This window comes from Temnothorax americanus, unplaced genomic scaffold (assembly GCF_048541705.1).
Source record: "Temnothorax americanus isolate GAGA-0224 unplaced genomic scaffold, ASM4854170v1 Scaffold18, whole genome shotgun sequence".
Taxonomy (NCBI): domain Eukaryota; kingdom Metazoa; phylum Arthropoda; class Insecta; order Hymenoptera; family Formicidae; genus Temnothorax; species Temnothorax americanus.
The window spans coordinates 2502987-2517173 of NW_027509318.1; the positions used below are offsets into that span (position 1 = coordinate 2502987).

Genomic DNA, 14187 nt, shown 5'->3' on the forward strand with positions numbered 1-14187 from the left:
CGCGAAACGAATGGTACATTTTAATTGCCTCATCAGACTTTGGAACTTTTAATATTAAAAGTTATACTCAGTATTACAATTGTTTGATTATGCAATTTATTGAACACGAACTACCTCGAGTTTCCACGTAGAGATTGTAATAACCCGTATATATTGTTATATTGATTCATTGCCTCTCCCGCGGTAGCAATTTATTCTAGGATGTTCCTCTGACGTCATAAATATTTTCACATGAAAAAGTAAATGTCGATCACATCCGTGATCTGCCCGGCTTCATCCTTTCGGTTGAACCTCGATAGTACCGTAACTCGCGCTTGCGTCAAGCATATCGCACATTCGCAGGATATCCGGTGACCGTCGTCCGCCGTCTACAGGATCCTCCAGAGGAATATCCCACGGTACGGCATGGATCTTCTTTCAGGAAAAAAAAGAGCTTGCCGTCACGAGAAATTACGGCATGCATTATTTACCAGGATCCAAAGTGCTGGCGTCCAGGATCCACATCATCCTGTCATTCACTCCCCCCTCTCCCCCTCCCCACCTGCCATTGTCGTCAACTTCGATCTTGCGCGTCGACGGGGTGAGACGAACAAGAAGAGTACATCGAACGGTACAAGGAACCCCGTGACCACGCGAAGTCGACGTACACTAGATGAAACTGCTAGAGCGAAGTTGAGAGAGAAAGATAAAGAAGTGGGAGTGAAAGGTAGAGAGAATCCGCGAAGACGGCGTAATCTGATTTATGTTTGACTCCGGAGGACGAGTCCTGAAGAAGAACTTTTTAAGAGATTGACTTTCAGCGAGAGAACCCAGACCGGCTGAAAGTGAGGAGGGGGAGGGGGCGACGGTGGTGAGCGAAGGAAGGACGGGAAAGAGCAAGGCTGAGCAATCAAAAATCAGGGATCGGGGTTCACGGGGGCGAGCGAGAGTACTTTAATAGATTCCGACGTTTCGCTCCGCGAACTTCGTCAGGGGTTCGGAATATCTTGAGAAACGCGAGGAAGGAGAGGGAGAAGAAGAGAGAGCGAAAGAACGATGGAGGAAGAGATGGGTCTTTCTCTTTCTTCCGTACTTTTTGCGCGGTTTATCACGAGCGCGGGGCTAGATTCGCCGGTCTGATTGAGTCGAGCTCCAAATTTAATGCCGGAATAATCAACGGTCCGCGAAATTAGATCGCGATCGCGGGTGGGGGGGGGGGCGGTCTCCCCTCTCCCGGGTTGTTTGTAATTAGTTGAGGAACTCTCGCTAATGATGCGTACGCTCGTTACATCTATCGTTGAGAGTCTGTGGGAAGAGACGATCGATTACCGTGGTACCCAAAGTAATCACGCGGGAAAGCTTCCAGTTTTGAGACAACATAATTCTACCTGTTCGGGGAACAAAGAGGTTCAAATAAATAGAAAAAGGTCTCTCTCCACTGCGATCTAGCAGACTACAGTTTGCTATAAATATCGCAAACCGACGACAGACATGTAATCATTCCTCGTCATTTCTTTTAATAATTACAAAAGAATCTTTTCTGCGATATGATACCTGTCACCGAGACCTTTTAATTTACTTCTACGAAGAAAATAATGCTGAGAATCGAGTAAAACTCTCACGACTGACAATTTCGGATAAAACTTTGTCGACCGTATCTCTTTGCGGCTTGGGAGAAAGAGGAGGGGTAAGAGAGTTATGCGAGTCACGCGGGTTTAATGCTCGCGGCTGGACCGTCGGACCGCCGCCAGTTACCCTTCTGGATGTCGGGGTTCTTCTCTTCTGGAAACACGTCCCACGGGCGCCTTAAGACGAGATCACGCTAGAAGTCCGCGGTGATTTAGTTAAAACCACCTTCGGCGCTCGCTCAGTTTCGCAAGTTAACGTTCGCCAACTTTCTTTGTGTGCGAACGCGGTGGTCGTACACCTCCGGGGGATGTTTTAACACGACTCCCTAACTGCACACTTACAGTCTCGCTATGCTGTATCACTTTCAAGTGATCGCGATGAATCACCGCGCGAAGCTAGTGACAAGATCTTGAAAAACGCGAGCCAAATGTATAAACGTATAGCTATTTAAATGCATGTGTAATTTAAAAAAATTAATCAATTAAAACAATAATTAGAAATTAAATAAAATAATTAAATATAATTAATTTGGTACACGATTTCCTCCGTCAATTTCATTGTTCTTAGATTCTTCATTTTACTTTTGTATTTTTTTCTATATTTGACTCTCAGTCGAAAATTGGTGTCGGCGAGTCGAGTGGCGATTGCAGTAATTATATGGTATTATATTGCAAGTGCTTTGGTCACTTCCGTCAAGTAAATTATCTTGCGAATTCTTGAACGCAAGTCCATTTGCTTACTTTGCTTCCTTTCTTCTTCGATTCACTTTCAACCTGACCGTTGGTATCCGTCGCGATTAATCACAGGTGTTATTCACGAAAACGACGAGGACACGTGCGATTGATTAAGAAAGCAAGCAAAGTAGTAGCTGCGGTCGTTCCGGTGCGGTTGCGGGTGCGGGGGTATTACAAACATATATATACATGTTAGTAAAAACTTGATGAGTTTATTATAACGTTTGGATATACAAAGTGGGCTACTGGTTAGTTCTTGTAGGGCAAAGCTGGGAGTTTCTTTAATCGTGCTTCTCCGCGAAGAGAGAATTTACTGACGCCGTTGTTTATCTATACTTTACTCTCGATTTCGTAATTAACAACGTCCTCTATTTGAACAATCTAAATTGTTATAAACCGATATCATAGAGTTGTGCGCGGCGGTCCGACAGTTTTGCTAGGCCACGATTCTACCAAGTCGTTCTCGAAGGATCTCTGTTTTTGACAATGTGAGTCACAATTAGTCTCATGTGTATACTTAAATTCTTCCCTATTGTACAAATTTTACATTTTCTGACAGCTCCTGAGCGATGATTGTATCTGTTGGTTCTAACTCTGATTATCTAAATTCTCCTGATTAATTTACAGAACGATTGGAGCAACTCAACAATACGCTACAATTTCGTATCTTTGGAGACTAGTCTTACTAGTTTTATTCGTTAGACTATTTTTCTCTTCTCGTACGTTTATCGTTTCAAATTTAGTTTTGTCCTACCACCGACGCGTTTTTTCTCTGTTAACACACACGATTAGGCATACTCTTCTCGACTACGAATTACGAGCACCGGGGCTTTCGCCTATCTAACTACGAGCAACCGCGTTATTTGCAGTTTCCTTTCTAAGGGATATATGATCTCGTTATAAGCCGCGGGTATTAGCGATTTTCGAACGTGCTTGTTCGGGGGCTGTGTGCATGTGTGTTTCTCTCTCAGTAGCGCAGAACGGAATGCGACCTGTTCGGCGGAGTACGTTCAGTCAACCCACCTCTGCAGTGGCCGAAGGCCTGCGTGACCACGTCGGCCTGGTGGCCGCACGCGTAGAGCCGTAGCTCGCACTCGTTGTCGTAGGTCTGCCCGTCGCTGCCGCACACCGGTACGGACGGCACGTCCGCCGGGCAGGCGGACGGACAGACGCAATGCACGCCGCCGATCTCCGTGCAGTGGCCGCCCGAGTAGCACTCCAGCTCGTTGCAGCTCGTCGGTATCGGCGGTGTCATGTCCACTGCGGAGCAAAGCGGATTATAGCGCGATGTTAATAAAATTATGGCGTCGTCGCGAGACGGCAGTCGAGCGCGACCGCGTCGTGCCCGGAAGATACCGTCAGATCTACCTCGAGCGCAGACCTTGAAATGTATCTTGGCGTTGAGCGGTCGAGAGAGAAATAACGCGAGTAGGGGATTCGACTTAATTCAAGTTTAAAACGAGTTAGAAAAATAAATCTTTCTTTGATTTTCTGTTTATATTTTATAAGGGTGTGTTGAGAGACATATTTAAATCTTAGCCGTTGATCTGCGCTTTTTATATATTATGATAAATTCAAACCATTATTATTACACATGTGATACCTGAATAACAGCCGGTACGCGTGAGTATCTTGTTGTGGTCGTTGCAGATTGTGCACTTCTGTCCTTGGATATCAGGCTTGCAGACGCAACGTCCTGTCATTTGCTCGCAGTCCTCTCTGACGGAACCGAATAACGAGCAGCCGCACGCTACGTTCAAAAAGAAAAAAATTGACGCTCATTAATTTTCCACAAACAATTAACGCTTCTGTGATATATAAAGGAATAATACATTAAATCGGTTAATTATGCATACACTATTAAATTCGTAGTGTCGAATTATACTCAATTTAAGTCTTTTTCAACTATCCCTATAGGTCGCTTCTGCTCCTACTCAATATGTCGTTAATTTAATAACAAAACTAATAGAGTTACAATAATATTGTTTTGTTGAAATAATAAATTTCTACACACATGACAGTTAAAAATAGCAAAATGTTATTTAACTCAAAATATTGGTTTAAATTTTGTCCCATAATATTTATCAATATCAATATCAACAATTGAGAATAATAAAAAAGAACCCTGTAACCCCTAGAAATAAATTTATCAGACTTCAATCTATGCGAGAATATATTCTATAATATATTTTACGCAAATGCAAAAATGATGACATTATCTGTACGTCAATATTACATCATATACGTCCGCGTCAAACGATTACGCGAAGTATTGATCTCAATCTTACGTATGCATCCCTGATGGCCTTCGCTTATCTTCGGCAGCCCCCAGTAACCCGGCATGCACCTATCACACTTGAGACCACCCACGCCCGGTTTGCACTCGCATTGACCGGTTTCCGGGTTGCAGGTGTCGGACACGCTGCCAAGTCGGTTGCAACCGCATAAACTCGGGCAGCCCGCGCCGTCCGGGCCGAGCGCGGCGGTTTTCCCATCTGGGCAACAGCCATGCCACGAATCCGCGCACTTTACCACCTGGATACCGTGAACTGAAAAAGACACGCAACAGTGAGCGTCGCGAAAACTTATATGACACGTTGATCCTGCGGCGCAACTTTCTTGCGGCCGAGGGAGTCGCGTCTTGTCAGGAAACGTTTTTGTGATAGGTATTCTAGAAGACATCAAACCGTAATATATCTCTCGAGGGTAATTTTTATGAACTTTGTATATAATACATTTTGATACGTAGGGATAAAGAATTGGCATCTATCTAGACACATTAGATATTAAGTAGATATCGGGCCGAAAGTCATTTTCTCGCTGACCTTTCTTGCAGCAACGTGCGAATCGCGTTGTCTGATGGCAATAAGTATTGCTAGGGCAGTCTTTGCGTTCTGGTCCACTACCACAGTCGTACTCTTTACCCTCGAAGTCCACCAGTGGAGGATCGCCGTTGCAAGGCTTGACTTCCATGCCTGCGCGAACGTCATCGTATGAGCGGAAAGCTTTTATAGAATCGCGATATTGATTTACAAAGTCGAAGCAACTACTATATACATTGACCAAATTTAACTTAAAATTCGTTAGTAAGAAGCGCAAGAAAAGCGTAGGAGAAAGTTGATTGCTAAAAGACAAGTCTCCGTCCGTCTGTCGTCTCGATCAACTGTGATCTTCTCTGAAAGTTCCGAACCTTGACAGAGATCGAGAGGACGCAGCCTGAGCTCCTGCTGCCTCTGGCAGGCCTCCATCTTCATGGCGCAGAGGGAAGAGTAGATTCTGAGGTCGCTGCCGCAGACGGGCCGCATGTTCTCCGGCGAGATGGAGGCGCAGTCAAACCTGCAGCTGCACCTGGGAAACTTGTCCGGGCCGAGCTCGCAGGTCGCCTCGAAGTCGCAGTGAATGTCCTTGCACGCCTCGCGCTCCTGCGTGCTAGTTATGTCGGCGATGGTGGTGACCACGCGTGTCACCGCGGGCGTCGACTTGGTCGCTGTTAGAAGCGGTTAGAAAGCGGGCGGTTAGAGCAATTTATCGTTAGAGCGTTAGGCGAGGCGGAATCGTTAATGACATGCGGTTAACGCGACTCGGATCGGCATTAGAGGAGCTAAACAACCGTCTCCGCTGCTCGATCGCGAACCGTCCCGAGCTATTTTCAATTACGACACCTTGTATACGGGAAACGGCAACTTCTCTAAAGATTACAGGGGAGACATGTGCGAGATGTCTAAACGTCTTTGGAAGTTCATAAGCGTCTCGCGCCTCGAGCGTTATGCTCAAAGGAGAAGTTGCGGATCGCGTTACGTCAGACGTCCAAACTCGTTGTTAAACCACAATGGCTTTTCATCAACATTGCCTGAGATACTCAGCGCACCAAGTATCTTCAAGTGTTCAACATTATACGTGATAGCTTCCCCGCGGCCTAATCTCGTATCTTCAAGTTGAAACGCAAGTAAAATATACGCTCGATCGCGAGTTTTACGCGGCTGTATTTTTGCTATTAATATTTTAAGCATGTTTTGCTACATCACGTTCGCGCTGGTAACAGGCGCGTGGATTAATTGCGAAGGGATCTTTGCGCGAGTGGATTTCGCGCGACGTAAGAAACGGGTAGATAATTTCGATAACGTACTCAACGCCGCTGCGGCCAATCTCTCGGCGCAGTCACCATAAAATATGACGTGCAACGCCGGCAACTTGGGATCCCTGCCGCAGGCCGCCTGCTGCAGCTCGCACTTGGACTGGTAAGTTTTCGCGTCGCTACCGCAAACAAGCTCGCCGCTGCTCTCCGGACAGACCTTCGGGCACACGCACACCCCCGCCACGCAATGCGCCCCGTGATCGCATTTCACCCTCGCGCACAGTTCTGAAAAACATAAAGTTTTCTCTTCTTAGCTAACTCGTAGTAGATGAGTCACGGCTATAAATTCTGAGTTTCCAAAACAAGTGGACGGATAGCTTTCATCATAAAAGAATATATAGGTATTGTGTGTGTATATTCAGTAAAATCTAATTTTTAAGATATCAAAAAATACTGTCTAAAAAATGTGTAAATTAATGAATTTTATTATTGTGTTTTACTTTTATCAAAAATTTTCGTTAATATTATTAACGTAAAATAATATTTATGTAGTATTATATGCATATTATACGCTACTATATAATATCATAATTACTACATTATGTACAGTATTTTTGTAGCTATCTCTTGCAGTGGAAAGGGAAAAATTTTAAAAGATTCTCCTATTTCTATTTGATCGCAATATTAATGCATCTGAACTCATTGCATTAGCTCGTATTTACAAGGTATATAACATATGCTGCTTACCGCAGGCACCCACGTAGCTAATGTTGACGAGGGTCTGGTTCATGCACGACGCCTTTTTCAAGCTGCATTCATTATCGTATGTCACTCCATCAGATCCGCAAACTTTTTCCGCCCCCGGCGGTTTCTTCACCTGTACAAATTGCAAATTTAATTTTAATTGCAATAATAAACGTAATCGTTCATGGCAATAAATGTATTTATGTAAAATTAAAAAAATTTGATCTTAAAATAGAATCTTTGCTTTATAATATTCGTCGCAAAATGCGACATGGACGTTAAACAAAAAATATTTATATAGCTTTGTAATAGGAATATGCTATTTACTTTGTGCCCTCCTTTCTTTTACGTAAAACGGGGATTCTCGTCCAAAACGATAAAATAGGACCGCGAGCACGGCGAGGAAGCAGCAAAGAGTAATATGGAGAAAAAAAGCAAAGGAAATTTAAAAGCAGAAGTTGAAAGAGGAAGATGGAGTGCGTGTCTCACTTGTTGCGCGATACAGGGATGCAGGGGTGCGTTTGACAGACAGTAGGGCGAGGCCGGGAGATCGGCAGGGAGGAATAAGGGTCGCGCGTTGCAATAGCACAGAAAAAAGCGAAACTTAATTAGCCTGGCCGTCATATTCGCGGCTCCTCTTGTTTGCTTAATGCACGCGAGTTTCATGCACTTGCCACCCTTCGCCGGCTGCCACAGTTATATCGGTCAGTTGCGCATGTACGGGTGTCCCAGTGAAAACCGTTCGGTCAGCAACAATTTATTCCTCGACAAATATAAACTCAATTCCTTTTTACGAAAGTTCAACGTATGATAACAATGCATATTGCTGCGATTAACGCGCGTAATCAATCTCAATCCTGATTATTGATAAAATGTTAACATAATTGCTAATTATTGATTATTAAACTGGATGATGATAAATAATATTTAAAGCATAATTAATTCATTGAATCGGCAATTAATTAATAGACAGTAATACTGTCACAGAAGTAATTGGTAATTTATTTATATATAAAGCAATTTGTGTGTGTGTGTGAGTCTTTCGTCTGGAATATTTAGTAATATAATTGCGCAAATAGGGAAGAAGTATTAATTTCATCTAATTGAAATTCGGAAGAAAAGTATCCGCGTGGATGGCTTTGGCCGTTTTCGCGAGAAAGACGACGGTTATTATTAAGGCTGTTCAAAATACAGCCACATCCGGTATGCGGGCTGCGGCAAAGTTTCCGCCGCGCGAGAGGGAGAGAAAGAGAATAGACAGAGAGGGGAAAGAGAGAACGTCCGCGCGCGATTTAGTTGATTCTCTGTTAAGTTTAATTGACGTCAGTCAGCTCATTTTCTGAGGTTAATCCGCGTGCATACGCGGGCCCGTGGCTCGTGTTTCATTAAGAGGATTATTGTGCGCGCCCGACGCGTTGTTCTCTAACAATTATTCCACCTTCGAATTAGGAGTAAAACCATCTGTTTAAATCAATCATGCGGATGTCGTCACCTTCTCTTAATTCTGAAAGGCATCGCGATAACTTGGCCAATTATAGGATACAATCGCGAAGATACTGACTCTTGTTAAGATTTCTCGTTTACTCTCTATCAGACTATATATCTCTGTATCTTAGAGATAAAGGATCATATATTCATTTTTGAACATTTCGGGAAAACAAGGTTTAAAGTTTTAAACAGGAAAATAAATAACTATTTTTAGACATAAAATAAAAGTAGCAACTTGATTTATTAAGTTTTCAATAAAGTAATTTAACTAATATGTTTAATAGTGCAACTGCCAATGACATACTGTAACCTGGTTTAAAAATTAGACACCATAAAAATTTTCAATACGATTTTTTTCTGAACATTGTATCTTAGAAACTAGTAATAATAGATTCGACCTAAGATGCTTTATCTCTCATTAAGCTTTATATATTAAAGAATGTATTAATATATTAACTCCACTTTGACAAAAACTGGAGATGCAATCCTTTATGTTTAAGATACAGATCTATACTTTGCGCAAAAAAGATTTGAAAATCACTTTACTTATTAGTCAGAATAATGGAAATTTGTCATAACTTATTTAGAATTTCTTTGCTAAACTCACATGCGTCGAGAGATAAAATGCATCGGACCACACCTGGCGAGGCTGTGTGGATGAATGGGGACAAAATTTTAATTATTTTTTTCTTCACACGCCTGTTTCTTCGTTGCGATGCGGCGCTTTGAAGCACCGCTGAAATTTTCGACGCTTTGCGAAAAAGACCCATTAACTATTGACTAATGAAACATGAAAACGCCATTCATGCGGCGGGAGAAGGCTATAATAAACCGGTCGGCGTCGTGAAACGCCGTTAATGGAAAGTCCTGAAAATAGCGCATGCAAATGCACTCGATCCCTTCTTTTCTCCTCTTTTCTTCCTCTCGCCCGTCGCGTCGCCACTTAACGAAGCGGCTTTCTGCTCTGTTGAGACGCGTAACATCGAACGGTCTTGGGAAAACGCGGAATATCGCTGCTGGCCGAGAATGCACATATACGAGTGCAAGTGCGAGCGGAACATTCATCATCGCGAACGAATATTTTACGTCGGTTACGCTAACAAGCGAGCCTCGGCGTGGCGAATCGCCACAAGTATCTCAAAACAACGCGAGATTGTAGCGTGTGACCGTATTCCGTATCCATTTTTTCTCAGCAGGAAAAATTGATGCCGATCCTTGGCTAATTATATCAATATCGCAAAATTAATTTATTTATCGTATCGAGCAGTAGGAGAGAGAAAGAAAAAAAAAGAAATCGTATAAAAAGTCATTTTAAAAGGGGACAATAATTTTTTTCGTTGGTAAATTTAAATATTGTTTTATGTTACTAAAAATATTCACACGTATGTACATATACATATATCTGTTAATTTATTTATTTTTTTCGTTAATACACACGATTTATATTGTCTTTTATCGGACAAACGCAGAATATTTTCGGAGCACAACATATTTGTTAAAATTTCGTTAATTTTGCATTAATTGATTTTAAAATAAAATACTACAGATATATTTTATAAAAAAGATTTTCTTTCTCGCAGTTGTGAGAATTAATTCCTAAATATTTATTTAAGAGAATTATCAACATATATATATATATATATATATATATATTGTATGACGCGCCAATAACAATATATTGTATGTGGCGAATTTAGTGAATTTGGAATTTTGCAAAGGGACTGTCAATCTCGGATTGAGAGCCATTTCTCTCAACGTTATATTTTCGCAGGAACACAAACAAGACAGGCGCGACATTTATAAAATTTCAGTGATTGAAATGGCGCGAATGCAAATGACAATTCTGAATGATCCAAACAACCCGAACGTTTGATTTAATATTCTATAATGCGCGTCACGTGTTCTCCTGATATATTTACCTCTGGTCGCGTTATTCATTAGAGCATTTGTAATGCGTTTGATGTCGTTATTGATATATAACATTATGTAGAAATTTGGAAAAATAACAATGCAGATACCTTTGTCACATGTTCGACAATTCTGAAATATCTAGGAGACAACGTGCAAGGGAATTATTATCGGTATTAAAAATTTTATAATTTTTTTAAATTAATATAATGTAGCTTTAGACTCACCAAAGATTCGCACTTTGAAGGACAGACGCATTTGGCTTCTCCGCCCTTGTCGCTTTCGCACTCGCTGTAGAATTCGCACTTCTTGTTCTCGCAGCCATCTGTGAACAGATCGGTGACGATTGAAACTCTACGTTGTTCCGCGACGGTTGTCTGTGTAGGTTCAAATGCAGATTCGACTAACACTTCCTTCGGTTTCGTGACACTCGCTGGGGCTACTAATCACGCGCCACCCCTTGACCATCCCGACGGAAGCGGGCCGGCCTCTGACCGCCTCAGGATAACATTAATAAAGATTCTCGCGCGTATTTGCATAACGGCATCCGTTTCGAATGGAATTTTCAGCGGCGGCGGCCGGGAGGAGAGAAGAGTAGTCGAGACAAAGGGTGGTACCGAAATGCGAGCCGACAGAAGTCGAGGGTGGGTGGAAAAAGTGGGAAAAAGGGGGAGAGAGAAAGAGAAAGAGAGAGAGAGAGAGAGAGAGAGAGAGAGAGAGAGAGAGAGAGAAAGAAAGAGAGAGAGCGACGGCGCGGTGGCTCGCCAGTCGCGAAATTATCTTTAGAATTCATTGAAATCCACGGCGGATGCGAGGGAGGACGGCTGGCAAGGAGAAGCGAACAAGGGGAAAAATACGAGAGGAATTCACCCCCCCCGCCGTCGAGACGTGTCGATGATACTCTCGCGGCTTGGAGGGTGACTTCTCTCTGGCTTTCTTGAAAATGGGCTTGAAAACGGGACACCGCGGGCGCGGAATCGTCGCGCGAAGCGTGACTAGAAATACGGCGAGACGGGCCGGGGGAGGAGGAAAGCAACGCGCGAGGAAGCGCATGCATATGCAACGTGCATGCCGCGGGGTAACAACTCATATGATTCCAGCCGTGGAACAGCCAACCAGACGTTGCAAAATCACCGGGCCGCGCACGATGCACGAGACCGAATTCTACGGCACGTTCCCGGCTCGATTCCTAATGCGAGCCCGAAATTGGTAATGGAAATTGTCCCGCCCTCTTGCACCCCGCGATTCACGGGAGATCGCGCATATCTCGAAACTTTTGCCACCTCGAATGTAATTCTATTATCACTGCAAATTTGCCATAGATAAATATTATAGAATTTATATGTGTGAAATCTTTATATATATATATATATATATATATATATATATATATATATATCCAATATTCTATGAATATTAACGATGGAAAGGATTATAGAGAGTCAAGAAGTTTAGTATAGCAGTATTCAAAGCCTAAAAAAAAGATAAGATAATATAATAAAAAATATATAAATATTGCATATAAAATAATACATATATAGATATCAAATATAACATATATTGAAAAGTGTAAAAATACTATATAATAAAAGTACACATATATACATACACATTTACACATATCTATATTCTTTTCAAAATCCGAATATTATTATACTAAACTTTTTTTATCATTTTATAATCAATTCCACTACGTAAATGTTCATGTTCTTAGAATCATGGATTGAGTTTACTTAGAAACTTCATATAATCCATAATATTGTATGCATATAAAATGTTAATACTGCGAACTTTTATAAAATTTCATTATTATTCTTCATTAGTTCTAACAGTTTTCTACTCCTGCGTTCTCCTCTACGTTTTTAGATACGTATATGCTGCCGTGTTCGCCTCATATTAAAAGCAAAGTAATCTTTTCCGGCGCACTCGACGAAGGCGCACGTGTGTTATGAAGAAAGTTCGGTAAACCTTATTGGCATAGGTTTCATCGCGTCGTAGGTATTCCTTCCTAGAGAGGATCACTTTCACCCACCGTCGTCCCGGTATCCCATTTCATCAGATTTTTGTGATGGAAATTACTGTTTGTGTTTAGACTAACTCTCGCGAGTACGCGATTTTATATTCTCCGAGCCTTAGAACCGTCAATCGACGGGGCTGACGAGCGGGTTCACCGGTTTGATGGGATCGCTGCGCGCTGTTTGAACGCATCCATGCTTTTGATAAATCTGCCGTCTGATAACGGAATACGCTTGTCCGCGTTGTATGTTAACAAGTGGAACTTTTTAATAAAGATGCAAATCAGAAATGTTACGGTTTATTCCTACGTCGGGCCGCAAGACGCAAACACGAGTAGGAAATACGTCCAAAAGTTTGAAAAAATTGATCTTATCAAGCTCCGTTAATTTTGTGCATACTTTATGATAACAACGTTTATTTATCTTATATCTCATGGTCTTTTTTTCCTTCTCCCTATATACATATTCAAACATATTATACTAATTCTAAGATAATATATATGGATAAACGAAGATTATACAGCCAAGTTACTTTTACATATATGAATTTTACAAGTTTATTCAATATTTGACATTTGCGCCTATAGCTTTGAAATATTATTTGCTAGTAATTTTAGAATACTCTACACAATTCTGTCCGTGATTACGTAGGACTATCAAGGAACGTTTGTGCGAGTATGGGATGCTTTGCGTTGGAAATGAATAGCGCCGGGTGACATCGTGCAACCGTTCCTTGAGTTTCAACATCGAGTCATGCGTTTGTTTCGCGCTGAAAAGCGTTTCATTCGCGAGTAATTTCCATAAAAAAAAAGCGAAGGGGATGAAACCGGGAAGATAAAGTGGGACGAATGATTTTTCTTTCGCTCGTTTAATTGCGGCGATATCCCTATTTTTAGTGACAGAATCCTCTCGAGAACGTATAACGCAATTATAAATATTTAACAGTACAATATTTAACTACCGCGTAGTAATTATAATAATTTAATTGTAATTGTATATCAGTTCTTGGTCCACGGTATAGAAAAAGAAGTTATATATTTTATGTCTTTTGTAAGCTTTTGCTAGGTTCAATCACGTTACGATTGTAATCAGAATTATGCTTTATGACGAAATTTACTGAACGAAAGCGCAGATCGAAAAGCGATTGAAGCGCGATATTCATCGAATGCTACGAAAAGACGCGCAGAACGGAAAATCGCCCAGGAATTCGCGTCCTTTTGAGACCACGGTTCCGAAAGTGGTCTCGTTCTGGAATATCGACGGTGGTAAGAGGGGCAGAAGGAAAGAGTGGGAGACGGGGAGGGTGGATTAATAAGAATGAAATTGCAGGGTAAGGGCCAACGTCGTAAAGTACACGATCGATAAAATCTCGCTCACCCCTTTTTCCCCGCTCCCTCGTCCTCCCAGGATCGACGGAGGGCACACGGCGTCGTTATTAAAGGCATCGTAGAAAATAATAAAATAAAGATTAATAGCGCGAGCTCGCGTGCAGCCGCGATGATGCATCGTCAAGTGCAGTATGCATGAAGTTGATTACGATATCGCCCGGAATTCCTATTGCGAGGGAGGAAACGGAAAGAAAAGAAACGCTCTGCTGCACGAGTGGTATCGTTGG

General features: G+C 42.0%; 1 protein-coding gene across 8 annotated transcripts in view; it reads right to left on the reverse strand.

Moving 5' to 3' along the window:
- Positions 1-14187, reverse strand: part of LOC143896326 (agrin) — a 459794-nt gene that overhangs the window by 14636 nt on the left and 430971 nt on the right. For 7 of the 8 annotated variants that reach the window (XM_077404119.1, XM_077404120.1, XM_077404116.1 and 4 more), the window contains 8 exons: positions 10785-10882; positions 7165-7294; positions 6469-6702; positions 5533-5829; positions 5168-5317; positions 4631-4891; positions 3946-4092; positions 3366-3602 (listed from right to left, as the gene is read on the reverse strand). In XM_077404119.1, the coding sequence (XP_077260245.1) occupies positions 3366-3602; positions 3946-4092; positions 4631-4891; positions 5168-5317; positions 5533-5829; positions 6469-6702; positions 7165-7294; positions 10785-10882 (1554 nt within the window). The remainder of the gene's footprint in view (positions 1-3365; positions 3603-3945; positions 4093-4630; positions 4892-5167; positions 5318-5532; positions 5830-6468; positions 6703-7164; positions 7295-10784; positions 10883-14187) is intronic. The other variant, XM_077404118.1, reaches the window with a different exon arrangement.